The following is a 16,101-nucleotide window of genomic DNA, read 5'->3' as shown; positions in this document are numbered from 1 at the left end:
CTCAAGTTTCCTTGCATGCACATTCTGGCAGTAATTGAATACACTTTTGAGTTAAATACAAAAATACATAAAACAATATTGAGTAATCCTCCATTGCTTTAAATGCGATTTCTATGGGTCAACCACTTCATGTCGTCTTTCCTTTTAACTCTCAATCATTAATTTACCCATCACCTTGGGAACTTTAACAGTCTGAAAAATTTATAATTTGTCATGGTACTTTTTCATGCTTATGCTCGACCTTGTCTTTAACTCCTTTATGCATCAGTGCAGAGAGGATAGAACCCTCCACAAGAAGCAGAGTCCTATAAAAAAATAAAAATAAAGAACTCACAGTAAGAAACTCAATTAGCAATCATGCATTCAGTACATAATATAAATCAGGGCTACTCATCTCTGAAAAGCTCAAGAGCTACAAAGCAGGATCCATTTAGCCCCAAGGCTAACACTCCTTATTTTTGTGATAATTATTTTATATTAATGAGTTTGACTTTGTGTGGTTTGCAGTATGAGCAAATTACTGCGAGTTTTATATTGTATATTTTCTGTATTGAATAAAAAACTTGCATTTGTTTGATCAAAAAATACAATAAAACAGTAATATTGTGAAATATTATTACAGTCTAAAATAGCTGTTTTCTATTTTAATTTATTTAAAAATGTAATTTATTCATGTGATGACAAAGTAAATCCTTGTGAAATCATTCTAATATGCTGATTTGGTGCTCTAAAAACATTTCTTATTATTATCACAGTTTTAAAACAGTTTGTGCTGCTTATGTTTTTTGTAGAAACCGCAATGTCCCCCTCCCCAAGAATAGAATGAATCAAATATTATTTATTTGCATTTGAATTCATTTTTTATATATATAAAACAATAAATAAATACGGTCACTTTTGATCAAACTATTGTATTTTTTGCTGAATAAAAATATGAATTTATAAACAAACAAACAAACTGACCCCAAACTTTTAAATGGTAGTGGGTGTGCACATATATAATTAGTCATTTAAATATGTTACACATGAATTAGTCATTTTAGTAGCTCATTTGATTATTTTCATTTTGTTTTATTTTATTTTATCATTTGCTCATTTTTATTTGCAACCCTAACCCTAACAAATGAATAAATGAGTTTGGCATCAGCGCAGTGCTTCACATTTTGTAATACTGGAGCTAAAAACACGGATTAATTAATATAGTAAAATATTAGAGATTTAAGTATGTGCCTATCGTTTATTGACATGTCAAAGTGATGTTACCATGCATGGTAACGCTGAGATCTCTCAGGTGTCATTATGCTGATGTGTCGGTGATTGGTAATGGAGAGAGTGAGAGGATGAAAATGAGAATGCTAATCAGTTTGTATCTTGCTATTTTAAATCACCCACCGGAGACCCCTCCATCTCTCACAACAGAGGAAGATAACAGCCAGTCAGTAAAAGCAGCCGGCAGCAGTAAAGTCGGGAAACACTCCAGCCTCTGCACTCCTCCCGATTTTTCCCTAAAGCATGTAACGGACTTCCAAATAGCCACATTGGAGATTGCTGCCTGGAGGTGCTGTAATGTAATTTCTCTAACCGTTAGAACACCCACACAGGGGAGCCACACTCCTTTATGGAAAAGTAAATGATTGCTTGCATCTGCGGCTAAGACCATTTGGAGCTGCTCGCTTTCTGCCCAGAGATGGGTGTAGCCGCCCAAGGCGAGAGGAAGCTACAGTATTTCTCTCTGCTGCTTGAGCATGAACAAGGTCACCCTTGCTGAGCCCTGTGTTAATTACTATGTTTGGAAGAGTCATGTTTTTTTTCTGTTTTTTTCCACAATTGCCCTTATGAAGGTAGCGCACTAATGAGACTGCTCATTTCTCACTCTGTCAGTCTCTCTGTATCTCCACTGTTCCACTTGGATTTAGTGAGACTGTAAATGCGATCTGATACCAGTAATATGGGTCATGATCGAGAATAGGGGGCAAAGTAGGCATAAATTTGGGGGCACACAACTCAATGAAACACTGTTGAATGAGTACCATTACCATCTGGAGATTCAGAACGTTTCACATTGTTAGACATGCATTGGCACAACTCTATAAAATTAGCAAATGTCATAAAGGAATATTTCTCTAAAATAATTAGATTTAATTTAAGATTGGGGCACATTTTATTTTGTAAACTGATTAACTTGACCTGCTAAACAGACTTCCTCCATTTTTTTGCTAGCTAAGACAATTTTTTATTTATTTTTATTTTTATTCTGACTTCAGACACACTTACATTTCTGTGTTGCAGACAGATAACAGCTGAATTGAGAGGGGGTGGCGATGTTGCACAAAGCAAATAGTTTCAAAATTAATTTACAGATTTATTTATAAAAATACTTCACACAAGAATAAGCTGAGTGTGTAATCGAGAGGCATTTGGAACACTTCTTGTGTTCTGCTCCGGTTCTCTTCTGTGACGTGACACAAACTGAACTATATAATTTTCTTTAAAGCTTAAATTGTGGTTGAGGAATTGACCAGCTCTCGTTTATAATGAAAAGAGGATACAAATTGTGTTTATCCATAAATCTAGTAACTCCTTGTGATTCTGACAGTTCCTCTGGTTATTGTTTCCATATTCTAATTATATCCCACAGAATTCTTGGAAATAGTAGTATGTATGTATATGCTGTTGGGTATATTTTTCTAGTTGTTGGGATGCAATTATACAGGTATCAACAACAATGTACACTGCGATTAAGAAAGAAGTGTCTTTGCAAAGGTGTCATTTCATGCCAAACGTAACCTCTCATTTCATTTTCTTTCGGGTTTGATGTGTTGATTGCAGAGCAAAAGAACAAGTGAAAAAAAAAAATCTTAGCATGAACGTTTCTGATTGAAACACCTTATGGTGTTAGACATTGAGGTTTGATATTGACGGTAAGAGGATGACAGGTGATAAAATCGAACTATTCCATATGCAGATTTCATCTATCCATCAATTCACCCATATGCAGATTCCATCCATCCATCCATCCATCCATCCATCCATCCATCCATCCATCCATCCATCCATCCATCCATCCATCCATCCATCCATCCATCCATCCATCCATCCATCCATCCATCCATCCATCCATCCATCCATCCATCCATCCATCCATCCATCCATCCATCCATCCATCCATCCATCCATCCATCCATCGTTCATTCTATCATTCTGTATTTCAGCTGTTTTTTAAAAGCAACAATATCCATCTTAAAAATATGTAGTTTTGCTCTACATAAATCTTTCTGCTGTCCTGGTGCTGCTGAGCTATGGAGACCCTTTACTAAAGATGTCAGTGCACTAAACTGGAGGCTGTTTTGTATGTATGGAGAGCTCTTTCAATTCTCCTTTAGCAAAACACAGTAGCTTTAAAGTCTTAGGCTTTAAATTCTTTAAATTCTGCCAACACCTAATTTATTGCATACACACATGTTGGCTTTGACGTGACGAGTAGCACAGTTGAATTCCCCTTTGCTAGTGTCTTAATGAAGCGGAGAGAATTAGCCAGAGATGATGAGGGGGAGGAGGTTACTATATGTAAACTGTAAAGGAGAAACTACATAGTTTAAACTGCCACCTCTCTCTGCTAGTTTACATCACTTTGATCCTTATTTAAATCCCACACATAAACAGACACACACACAAGAAATGGGCACATATTTTCTAGAATAAGAACAACATATTTTCACAGTCTAGTTGGTGAGTTGTCTGAATGACTGGTTGACTGATCAGTTGTATCACACATGTATGTACTATAATTGATGACTGACTAATTGACGTTGTCTATCATGACAAACATATACACAAACATACACTGTAAACTGCAAGTAGAGTTCAAAATGTTTGATCATATTTAGTGGTGTATATTCATGCTGCTGTATGTGTGCGCTTATGTGTGCATTGGTGCTCGCTTGCTGTATTCTTGCTGGTGTTTGATGGAGTTTTTCTGTGCTTGCAGATAGTGCCTCAGGAGATGGCGGAAAATTGCTTTTGGCTCAAAGTCAAAGAGGAGCGGTTTGAGAGTGCGGACATGTTGGGCCAGCTTTCACTGTCCTTCTCTTCTAAATCTAGAGGTAAGGACAACCTGCTTTGCCTCTCCTCCTAATCACATAGAACACAGTCGTTTCTGTTACTCTGATGGCTGCTTTTATTCCTTTCAAACTTTCGGGAAACCAGTCATCTCTGTGAAATCTTAATTATTTTTATAAAGCTGTTTTGGTTTCCCCATAACTTGTGGGGGGTGTCTACAATCAGATTAAGGAAGTGTTTAGCTATGTGCCAATTAGCAGAGCTGCAGCGTTGGAAGTGTACTTTACAGTACATGTCAGCACAGTCAGTTTACAAAGCATCCCTCTTCCTTCACGGGATCCATACTCTAAGCGGCTGTGGGTTTCGATAGGAGCAGAGGACAGACATGCTTGGTTAGCTTGGCTGCCTTTCCGCTTCACTGGAAGCCCCCCGAGAGACAGTGAAGAAGAAAGAACGCAGAAAGAAAGTTACAGTACAGAGAGTTGTACTTTTGTTTTGGGCAGTTTGTTTCTTTGTTTGCTTCCCCCGTTTATTCACACTGCTGTAGAAGGATAAACTGGATGTTTCCTTCGGCAAGCCAGCAAGTTGAACTTTTGACAGTGAATGGCCTCAGTAGATTTGAATGCCTGTTTCATAAAGGGGCATTGCAGAGGGCCTGTCAGACATTGAGCACAATTGAAGAGTCTGCTCATGTGTGCAGCGGTGGTCAGATGATCAGTCATTGAAGTGAACTGATCTGAGAGCAGATTGGCCACAGTGTGTGGAGTTTGCTAGCGTTAGCCCACTGGCACAGCTCCAGATAACAATAACTCCTCTTATTCTTCAGTATTGACATTATATCAGTCTGTTAAACTCCATCCAGCAACACTTTAAGCATAATGTGGTGGTTTAAGATGTGCAGAGATGCCTATATGACTCTTGAGTATAACCGTTGCTGGTTGCTACTGGGGTTTGTGCTTTCTCTTCTGAGATAGTGACAAAAACACAATCTGTTCCTGTGAAGCCGAATACCTTTTTTTAGATATAATTGTGTTTAGGTTTCCTTCTTCTACACTTTGTATTGTTTCTTTAGTTTTTCTAAACTAGTTTTCCTAAAAGGTGTAGGTTTTATAAGTAAGAGTTGAGGAGTTCCTCTGGGACCCATCTTTGGCTCAGTTCCTATCAATTACGCCTGGAGCGTACCCACTGACTCGTCTCTCCCCAGGTCTGTTTCTGAACCCTAACTGCACGTCTTCATGAATGAAATATGCTTTTCTGTGTTTGATAGTTGTAGCTGCACTTTTAAGATGAAACTAGAACTCTGAAAATCCAGCTTTGAAGTGTGTAAGATGCAATTTGGACCCATTCTGGAAACTTTCACACAACGAGTAGAACCTTACTTCCTCATACCACTTTTAATTAAAAGATTATTAACCAATGGTAAACCTCAATGCTAAAAAAAAAAGACTGAAAGGCAAAAGAGGATGATATTATACCACTGGTAATCCTACTGACTTTGAACTGTCTGCCATCTGATGAGTGAGTCTCATTGTACTGCCAATCTCTAAAATATACTTTCACGCCACCAGTTGGAGGGGGTGGTAGGTGGTGTCCTCACCCTGTCTCCAGCGTTTTTTGAGACTTTGTGCAGCTGGCAGTCTCCAGGGATAAATTACTTTATAAGGCCTCACAGATGCTTGGTTTGGCCACACACTATAAATCCTCATAGCAGAGCTGGCAGGGCAGTCATTGGTCAAGATTTGCTTCAATTGTCTGCGCAACTACCGCTTTATTTATGTATTGGTGAGTGTGGTTTGCCGTGCTAGGGAAAAGCATTCTAGATGACTTGCTTATAGCTAAAACATCTGTCTGGAGACTGCCAGGTAAAGTGTAGAGACTCTCCCTCTGTAAAGTATACAAAACAAGCCTCTGTTTTCTAGTTTAGTCTTACTGGTGTTTGAGATTTGGTATTTGCGCTGCTCCATTTCAAGTTCCCTTTTCCCACTTAACACATTAATTTGCAACCTATTTCAATTGTTTCAATCTATTTCAAACACAATTTTTTTGGAAGTTTTGGAAGCTATGTTGTTTTTCTGAATTTCTCCCATCAGTGTAGAAAGTGTACATGGATCTGGTTAAATTATTGATAACATTGTGAAATCAAACATCTACATGCTAATGCTAATGTTATGAGGATGCGAGGAGATGAACCCAAATGCAGAGAGTGTATGATGAACAAGGTTTATTGGTACAAAAACAGGAAAACAAAACCCACGAGGGGGCAAAACATGGACAGGGCAAGGGATCTTAGGCAGACAAGACTAAACTATGGCTGCGTTCCAGTCCAAAGTTGTCATGCCCTTCACTTGCTAACTTCCCTCCGTCTCGTTCACTCGGATGTACGTCATTGCGAGTGCCCACTACTGGCGGAAACTGCAATGGGCTGAATTGGAACGTCCTAAGCCCTTGATCACTTGGAATCAGCTGTGGAGTTGATTTATTATTTACATTTTGTTTCCCTTTAAGAATTTGTTTAATGCAGCATCCAAATGTTTATAGGTGTGTTTGGGTTGTTTTAAATAAATATATATATATATATATAATATATCATAGAGTTGTCTGTTGTGGTGGTGATAAAACGAGATCTGTGGTGACGTCACAATCGTACTGCATTGTGGGACATATAGGTGCCTGAAGTGTACATATGAAGTAGACTTGCTCCCTCGGTCAAAATCGAGGGAACGAGGGTCTGTCCATCTAAACTTCCCTCGTCCACTTCACGAAGTGGAACACACTTCAAAATGGCGGCAGGGATTCCCCCGAGGGGAAGTGCTTAGGGAAGTTCGCAAGTGCATGTCTAAAAGTGGACTGGAACGCAGCATATGACTAGACAAATAAACAAACTATACTTCTAATAAATACTCTCACAATGACAAGACTTTCCACAAGGTACTCACAGGTATGATTAACACTCAGATAGGAATCACAATGAACCGACACAGGACAGCAAACACAAGGGGATTAAATAGGGAGAAACTAATGAAGACAGCAGGTGACACAGGTAAAGCAATAATGACAAAACGAGGATAACAAGGGGGCGGGGCAAGAGAACGAGACAACACAAGCACATGGCCCAAACAAAAGGCCATGTGCTTGCACACAAAACACAGGTCTGTCATGATCCTGCCTCAAGACTAAAGAAAATCAAGGACAGGAGGGCAGAATCATGACAGCTAACTCTTTTGGTTCTTTCTTTTTTTGAGTGTGGACTAAAATTTCAGAACACTAGCATGCAACTTAAATAGAATATTACCTATTTGTGTTGCCTAGTTAAAATCTGGAATTTGTCTGAGTCTTATAGATCCAACACTTTGGGACAAAAGTAATTTGAATAGCATAATTTGAATAAAATGTATTATTAATTATTTACATTTCCAGAGTTATGCTTCATGCCATCTGGGGTCAGTTTGGCTTACCACTGTTTAACCACAGTTTGAGAATGATTGATATAAAGAAAATACTCACTACTTGTTTAATCAATGGTCTATCCTCTGCAAACATGCTCAGGGCTTGATCTTTTTTTTTTTAAACTCAAGTGTTCTGTGCCCTTTCATCCCAAATTATAGTCTCGTAGATTAGCATGACTGTTCACAGTCGCCACTTGTTCAACATGCTTCAAAAGCAACCTGAGCCTTTTCAGAAATGCAGTTTAGACCTCATTTAAATCCTCTTCTTTGCCAGATTCCGGTTTTATTGTAATGTTGTTTTCCTTGTTGCCACAGTTGCTTGGCCTTTCCACCCCCTCTATCTGGCACTCTTATTCCCTATTTCCCCCAGACACCCTTCGCTTGGTGGTATCAATCAATGGTTCTGCTTGTGTTTCTGCTTGGGGGATCAAATCAGATACACTGGTGGATTGAGTGTGTGGCATGGCCTAGTGCATTTGAAAAGCAATTCAACGCCTCCGCTTTTATGTGCCGCTGAAATAAGATGGATGCTGGCAAAACTTGCTCCTCCTCTCGCCCTAATAGGTTTTCTTCACCGCTGACATATCCTCTCAAGAAAATAGAAGTCTGACTTTCTGGCACGGTGATGACATGCATTGCTTGTTGCTTTGAAATATAAACCACATTAGCACCACCGTCCTCTTTAAATGGTGCATCATATGAATTCTTACTGAAATTTGAACTCACAGCAGCACCTGAACACTTCACTGATATTCTCTGTGAAAGCACATACTCCTCCTTTTTCCTGCTTGGTGAGGAAAGCTGTGTTTTTTTGCATTGGTTTGAAGTGCAAATTGATGTTGAATGAAGTCATATGGTAGCTTTTTTTCTGTCACATACATAGAACAGTTACTATCAACAAAAAACTGACATGAATGAGTTTTTTTGGGGGAGGCACTGCTCAGCCCCACTCTTGTCTGTGCTTTGAGTGGCTCAGGCAATAGATGAGTTTGATCTGGGTAAATTAAGTGTGATAGGGTGGTGAAGAACGCTCCTGGCTGCTCCACAGATGGAGCTCTGAAGCGAGATCTAATGAAGATGTATTTTAATAATTGGTGTCAATGCTGAAGTAATTCATGGAGAAGGAGGAGCCCAGGGCAGCACTTGACCTCTAAAAGGAGAACTACCATCATTTTTGTCTCTTAATGACCAGTGAGCCTATGATGAGAAAGAAAGATAGAGAAAAAGCAATGAAAAGCAATTGAGGGTCAAGTTGTGGAGTTCCATATATCTCTCACATGATCAGTAGTTAATTTTAAAGCAGTTCTCTGCATGATACTACAGCAGCAAATTAAAGAATGACAGCTGTCAAACAACTAAAAAATGTAATTGCGTTATATGTAAAATTATCACATTTGTTCAAAATCAAAAGTAATTGCAGTTATTTGCATATATAAGTACTAAAAAACCAAGTAAAATAATTTAACACATCACACAATTGTGACAGATGTAAAAAGCGTTGGATAGGCATTTAAAAGTGGCTTTAGAAGTCAAAATAGGTTTTTTTATTTTTTTTTTATCCATTGTGCAATCGAGTTTGTCAATCTTTTTTTTTAGAGAATAAGGGACTGTTCACTCAGGTTGCATTTTCAAATTTTGTCTGTGCTGTTGTTTAATTTGTTGGTCTATGTAAAATCTTAGGCCAATCTTAGGCCATTGCAATATGTCACACTGTTTTTCAGTGTGGCTTTGTCGAGGTGCATTGCCTGTCGAATTAAAAGGAGTTGCACTTACCGAAGACTTACAAAAGCGTAAGAGTGGTATTTAAAGGATAAATTGTGAATTGTGGCATTTCTTATACATTTCTTGGTATAAGTGAGAGTTATCGGGCCATGGCTAATTGTTCTTATTTTTTTTCTTCCATTCTGCTAATTTTATTTAATATTGAAAAGATGTCACAGTGTCAAATGAAGCAGAATGCACATTCTCTATGTGTTGAATTTATGTATGGAAGAATTGTGTTTTTTTTTGTTTTTTTTTTACCTATTCATGTTCGGTGATTATGTGAACGTTCACTTTTCTGTCTTTTTAGATTGTCTGCCAGCTGAGGCATCAATGTCAGATTTCCCTTTTAAAAACATTGCATTGACTCAGGACCTCAGCTCTCCCACAAGGAGCCTGCATGGTCCCCCTTCATCAGCCAAAATTTCATCAAATTCTCTCTGAACAACTGACTCCACTCCTCCCTTCTCCCTGACATTGTGTGCCCCCGCCAAGGCTTAAACCTTGTTATGGAGGGTTAAATCTGATAGGGATGTACCGATACTGCGTTCGTGTACTTGTACTCATACTCAAAAAAATGCTCCGATACCAACAACCGATACCAGGCAGCGTGTGTACAGTGCTTGTGTCCAGACAAAGAAACATTGACAACAGAGAGTATAATGGGGATACAAAAGAAGGCTGTCCATGAAGTAATTGTATCTAATTATTTGAATATTAAAAAGACATCAGTGGAGAGTTTGTCGTTCAGTCGGATGTCAATGGCAAAGCAAGTAAAACGAGGCATGTAGCTTATTATTAACGTTGAGAGAGAGAGAGAGAGAGAGAGAGAGAGAGAGAGAGAGAGAGAGAGAGAGAGAGAGAGAGAGCACACTTCTGTTGCATGCTCTTGATTGCTGATCGTTAACTCAGCACACGTCATTTGGATTAAAACTAAATCGTATATGTAATTAAAACATGAACTGTTACCTGTTTTATGTATAACGCGGGGTTCCCTATTATTACAGGACGTTTGCAAGTCAAGAAGTTTCATGAAAGTAAACATCAGAAGCATGTGGCCCGAAACCCTGTGTCTCAGACAGCGTGCGAATACTGAATTTAATTATCTTTCATGTCTTGCATTTGTACGGACAAATTAACACAAACTGTGTGCCGACTAATATGATTTATATTATTTTGGTTTCTCTACCCAATTCATTTAAAAATTACAAATGCAGTGAAAATACAGGTACCGGTATCAGCACACGGTATCGGCAAGTACCAAAAATGAAAGTATCGGTATCTGACTCATTCTGGAAAAAGTGGTATCGGTGCATCCCTATAATCTGATGTCTGAAATGACCTGGACACTTTATGATGGAATCAGACCTAACCTGTTTGTGATCAAAGGCCTCAGATATGTTGCCCACTACTTTGTTTCTATACCAAGAGCTCTTACGCCAGTGTTTTTATTTTCCTGCATATCATAAACGCTTGCTCAAATCCTTACACAGACTGTTAGATATAAAACAGAAGCAAGACCCCCTAAGAGTTTTTTTATTTTAAATTTTTTTTATTGCCTTGTTGTCAGTTCCAAGCGTGTAATCTGTTATGACAGCAGTGTTATATCTTTGAAAAAGGACATATAGGCATTACCATGAACAGACACAAATGCATTGTATGTAACACAACAGATCCCAGTATCAAAGGAAGCTCCTTGAGGTTTCCATACTGGGCTTTGCAACATAGGACCACCACCTGATTAAAATTATGTTTATTTCCATACCAGCCAATCCTGTTATGCCCTGCGGCAGATGAATGTGGGACGCAATGGAATTGTTCTCCAGCCTGGCTCATATTAACAGCTTGGTCTTAATGCCACAGTAAAATAATAAAGGAGGCTTTTGATAAGCAGCATGCTAAAGCGCTTTGAACAGGGTTAGATCATTCCACTTGTCTCCCCTAAGGACAGAGCTGTTTATTGCTGATGCTGTTTATTGCGAATGGAAGCATCTGCCAGTGCAGCTCTGTCCACATGACTCTGGCCCTCTCCCTCCTCTCTCTCTTTCTCTTTCATAACTCCAGAAAATCACTCATCCTCAGACGTCAACATATCCATCTGGACCCAAGGCTACCCAGTCTTGTACTAAAAACTCAAGTGCACACACTATTTCTCTCAACACACACGTTTGATGGCATGCTCTTTCTATCATCAGATCACTACTGGTTTTGGCACCTGCACTTTTATAAAATCACAGCTTTTTTCTCAGCTTGTGTATATGACAGTATTGGAAGTGGAGACATACCACTATCGGAAATCATAAATTCATGATGCAGTCATTGTCAGATTGTATTGCTTATTTGAAATGTTATTGAAATGGTTAAACTTGAGTCTGGACCAGCAACGATCCAGCTTGCCTTAAAGTGATACCCGTGTACCCTTGTGACCTTGAAGCTCTGCTGTAGATTTTTGCTCTCTTTTAATTCTTCTCCACTGAAAGCAAAGGACTTTATCAAATCTGCAGTGCTAATTCCAAAATAGAGTTGCTTTCTGGTGGCATGCGTCTGAAAAGAAAGCGATTTCTCTAATTGCTCTCATGCGCAGAGCCAATTTGTCTCAATAAAGCCAATGTGGCCCGTGCTAATTTTTCTTTGTTTGCCCACTGTGCTCAGCCTCAGCCTAGGCCCACAGTCTCGCTCATTTTTGCCGTTCTCTAATAAATCACATATGCAGGAAAATTAGATAGTTAAATATTAATGGGTTGTAATGAGTTTATTGTGCATTAGAGAGGCCACAGGGGGTGACCTGGATACAGAAGTCGGTGCATTTTGAGAAGGATACCCCACTGTTCCTGGCTCTTATCGCTATACTTGGATGTCCCACTGACTTTAATCATCTCATCTCAGAGGGGAGCAATTTGGGCAACCACTGCACTTTACAACCCATTTGAAAATACCACCATGCCGTGGTACCTGTCTCGAAGAAACTCTAAAACTTTGTCTTTGCCTCATAACTCCTCATTTGGGGGCATGTTTTGGTGCAAGGTTTTGCTTGCTGCTTATATCATGGACTTTTGAGTAGGCAGTGGAAGTTGTTTCTTTTTCTCAACTTGATTTCCCCTGAGAAAGTTAAAAGACGACATTGTTGTACGCTAATGCAACATGATGTCCAAATCTGGTTTGAAGTCTAAAGAGTGCTATGAAAATCCGATAATTATGTTTTATACATGGAATAGCTTTTAAATATATAATGCTACTTCTCAAGCTGTTAAGCCTGAGATTAATGAAAGTTTTCCGGCGGAATATCTTTCAGCTAAACAAGTCATATTATCTTAACAAGTACTCACTATAAGACAAGTATTCTGGTTTAATTTCCCAGGAAAGAGAAAAGTAGACGTTAGTTGAAACATTCTGATTTGTTCAAAGAAAGAACATTCATATTCATAGGCTTAATCACTGTGTCACAATTCTAGTTTTGCATTTGCTGATGATCTTATGTTCGGTACAGTAGTGTGACTTGATTGGACGAGCTAAGACTGAGATGAATAGGCCCTGCATCACCTGATCATTTATAGTTCTCTTGTCAGTATGAGGTACATGAATAATCAACAGCTTTTCAAAATAGTGACAGAGTGAAATAAGGAAGTGAAAACAACTGCATCAAATCTACTTCCACAATAATGCATCCCAAACATGGGCATGGGAACTCTGTGTACCCTAGAGAGATCCGCCCCGCTCTTGGCGTGGTGATGGGCGTGTTTCTATCACTGCTGAGGTTTAGAGATATTCATGTCTGCATATGTTAATAGAACTACTTCCCCAGTGTTTCTCGTGCTAGAAACTGACAAATGACAGAATACTTGAATGCAGTAATATCTACAAATATTTCTAAATCAATTTGTTCTCTAGATCACAAGGTTGCGTGTAGTTTCATACTTAAATATGTTGTGTCTATATAGATTAGCACAACACATGTTTTAAAAAGTTAAACAAGTTATTATCATCCAGTGTTTGATTGAAATTACAGTACATTAACTTGGTTTAGTGTCATTTTGATTGTAATTAAACTGTAAAGAATGTATTTAAATGTATTAAAATATAGTCAACACAACTGTTTAAAAAAAGTATAGACTTCCTCTATCGTGTCAGCATCATCCAAATGCATTTATGTTTTATTTACTTTCCGCTCGCTTTGTTTTATTTTTTCTGGTCATGTTATCAGTGGTAATTGCTGCTATAGTCTCTTATCTAAATGTTACATTTCCCAGACTGCAACTTTATTGGCTGTTCGAGCAGTTTGACTTCTAATTTCCATACAAATCAAAAATGGTGCAGAGGCTACATCTCCGTGTGATCCTCTCCCCCTGCTCTCCAGGCCTGTGTGGTGACGTCTTATCATGTTTAATTTGTCCCCGAGACTCTGAGGTGGAATTGGTTCAGGGTGGCGAGAGAGTGTGGAGAGAGGTCTGAAGAGTAGAGGGAACGACGATCTCGCTGCCCCCCCCCCCCCCCCCATCACCTCCCCTCGCCCGCCTTTCGGGTAAACAATCCCGGTGCTGCATGCTCAAGATGGAGCCTCGCTGAATATCAACAACACACTCCGCGGTGTGAAAAGCCTCTTCTTCGTGGAAAGCTGAGCTGAGAGCCCAGACAACCGCACAACAGCCCTCGTCCTGATTGGAGACCGGCGTTACAAAGACAGTTTGGGGAAAAGAGAGAAAAAAATAGAGTAAGTTTGTGAAGGGTATTGAAAAGAGTAAGGGAGGGGGCTGCACAGCAAAGAGGGCAGAGGTCAAGGAAAGAAACATTGAAATCAACTTAGAATGGAAGGTAGAGTAGTGAGATTTAAATGGATATTTCATCCATAAATGAGAATTTTCGTCATTCATGTTATAATTTACTCATGCCATGTCGTTCCAAACTATATGACTTTCTTCCATCTAATGCAAAAGGGTTTTTTTAAACACACAATGAATAGGGACTGAAGTGTTCCAACATAAAAGAGGGTACAAAAGAAGCATAAGCGTATCATAAAATGGTCCATTCAACTTGTGTGTTATATTCCAAATCTTCAGAAATCATAAAATAGCTTTGTGTGATACTCTAACTGAAGTCATAATTCACCCATAAGTTCACTCATTGTCATGATTCTGGATTTGGATTAGACCGCTTGATTGATTCATTTTATGATGCCTTTATGACATTTTTAGATCTTTTAAGTTGTAGGGGAATTGACTTTAAATGAAGGGACAGAAATCTCTCATATTTCATAAAAATATCTTAATTTGGGTTTGGAAGATGAACGAAAATCTTAAAGGTTTGAAACGACACTAGTCTAATTTACATATTTTTTGGTAAATTATACTTTATAAAATACAGTAATCTGAATTTTGGATAAAACTAACTCTGTATCTCGAGTCATATCGTTTACATCAACGATATATATCGTCGCAATTTTACGTCGCAATATCACGATATAACGATGTATCGTTACACCCCAACCCGTGAACAAAAAGAGCTATTGAATAGTTTTATAAAATTTTCACTGTACTGCACAGGTTGTATGAACCACTTTTATGTCACATTTATGGTATAGTTTATATATTTTTTATTTTTTTTGCCCATCCATTGTAATTGTATGTAATTGTAATTCTGTATAGAAAAGGAAAGTAATGACATTAGGGCAGGTCAAGACTGAATTTTCATTTTTGAGTGAACAGTGAACATTCAGCTTGTTTTGGAAATGTGCATGTTGACTGTTTTTGAAGTCAGCATGAACCAGAAACCTTTCCAGCTTTTGACCAACTTTTCTTCTCTATTGTGATATACAGTATATCTGAGTAAAATGAGCGGGACTTGATTTTGCCTATCGGGAATAGATAAGATCATTGAATTGTTAGTATTTGCTAATTGTCAGTATTGGGGGTAGATGCAAAGGGTTGGGAACGTTAAATGTTTTTGATTAATTATACATTTATTATAATTACTGCAATATTAATATCAAATATGAGGATTGTCAATTTTGATTTCATGGTGCCTTTAAAAGTCTGTATTCAAGGTCTGATTGCTGTGGATCCTTCTTGCTCAAGCTTTGTCCCTTTTTACCTCTCCCTGTTTCGTTCAATCATCACTTCAGTCCTCCTATTTGAATGCTTGTGAGAGTTTTCTTGACCTCTCACCAGCAAAGATCAGCTTTTGAGGTCTTTACTTGATGTATGAGAGCCATATGGTCTGACAGATTGACCCTTTCTCTAACATTTTGTATCTTATTTGTTTCTGCTCTCTTGATCTTTGACCTCATGTTTATCTTGACCAACTCTAAACACTGCTCATTTAAAAGGAAGCAAAGAATGAAAGAAGATAGGTATGTTTATTTTCAACATAAAGCAACACTGCCTTAAAGGTACACTGTGTAGTTTTTAAGTATTTTATTAGTCTTTATTCATAAATATGTCCTCATTGGTGCAAAATTACCTCTGCCAATGATCTGACTTATCCTCGTAAGCGAAGAATTTCTTATCTTTATTTACATTGGACGGGAAAGTCGAAGGAGGCTTCCATGTCGTTCCGCCATTAAAAAAAAACTATAATAGTAGAGAGGGATAAAAGCACTAGCCTACCTGCTTCATTCTCGACAGGCAAGTCAATGCTACGGTCTAAATTACAAGCTTTTTTTCATTGCTTGGTTGTGTAATTCATTATATAGGCAGCATAACAGTAGAACATATGTAGTTAAACTCGATGAAGTGCTATTGGAAGACATGTTGTCATATCTTCTTGGTACATAACGGCTACCTTAGTTGCAACACGCATTTGAAAAAGCGAGGCGTAAGAGAGCACTCTTCGTTTGAATGCA

General features: G+C 38.4%; 1 protein-coding gene across 1 annotated transcript in view; it reads left to right on the top strand.

Moving 5' to 3' along the window:
* diaph2 (diaphanous-related formin 2) overlaps positions 1-16,101 on the top strand; it is a 442,308-nt gene that overhangs the window by 154,043 nt on the left and 272,164 nt on the right. The window contains exon 15 of the mRNA XM_082178708.1: positions 3,989-4,103. Within this exon, the coding sequence (XP_082034834.1) occupies positions 3,989-4,103 (115 nt within the window). The remainder of the gene's footprint in view (positions 1-3,988; positions 4,104-16,101) is intronic.

Source organism: Leuciscus leuciscus, assembly GCF_965113295.1.
Source record: "Leuciscus leuciscus genome assembly, chromosome: 8".
NCBI lineage: Eukaryota > Metazoa > Chordata > Actinopteri > Cypriniformes > Leuciscidae > Leuciscus > Leuciscus leuciscus.
The sequence above is the reverse complement of the archived record's forward strand: the minus strand, read 5'-3'. Positions and strand labels throughout refer to the sequence as shown.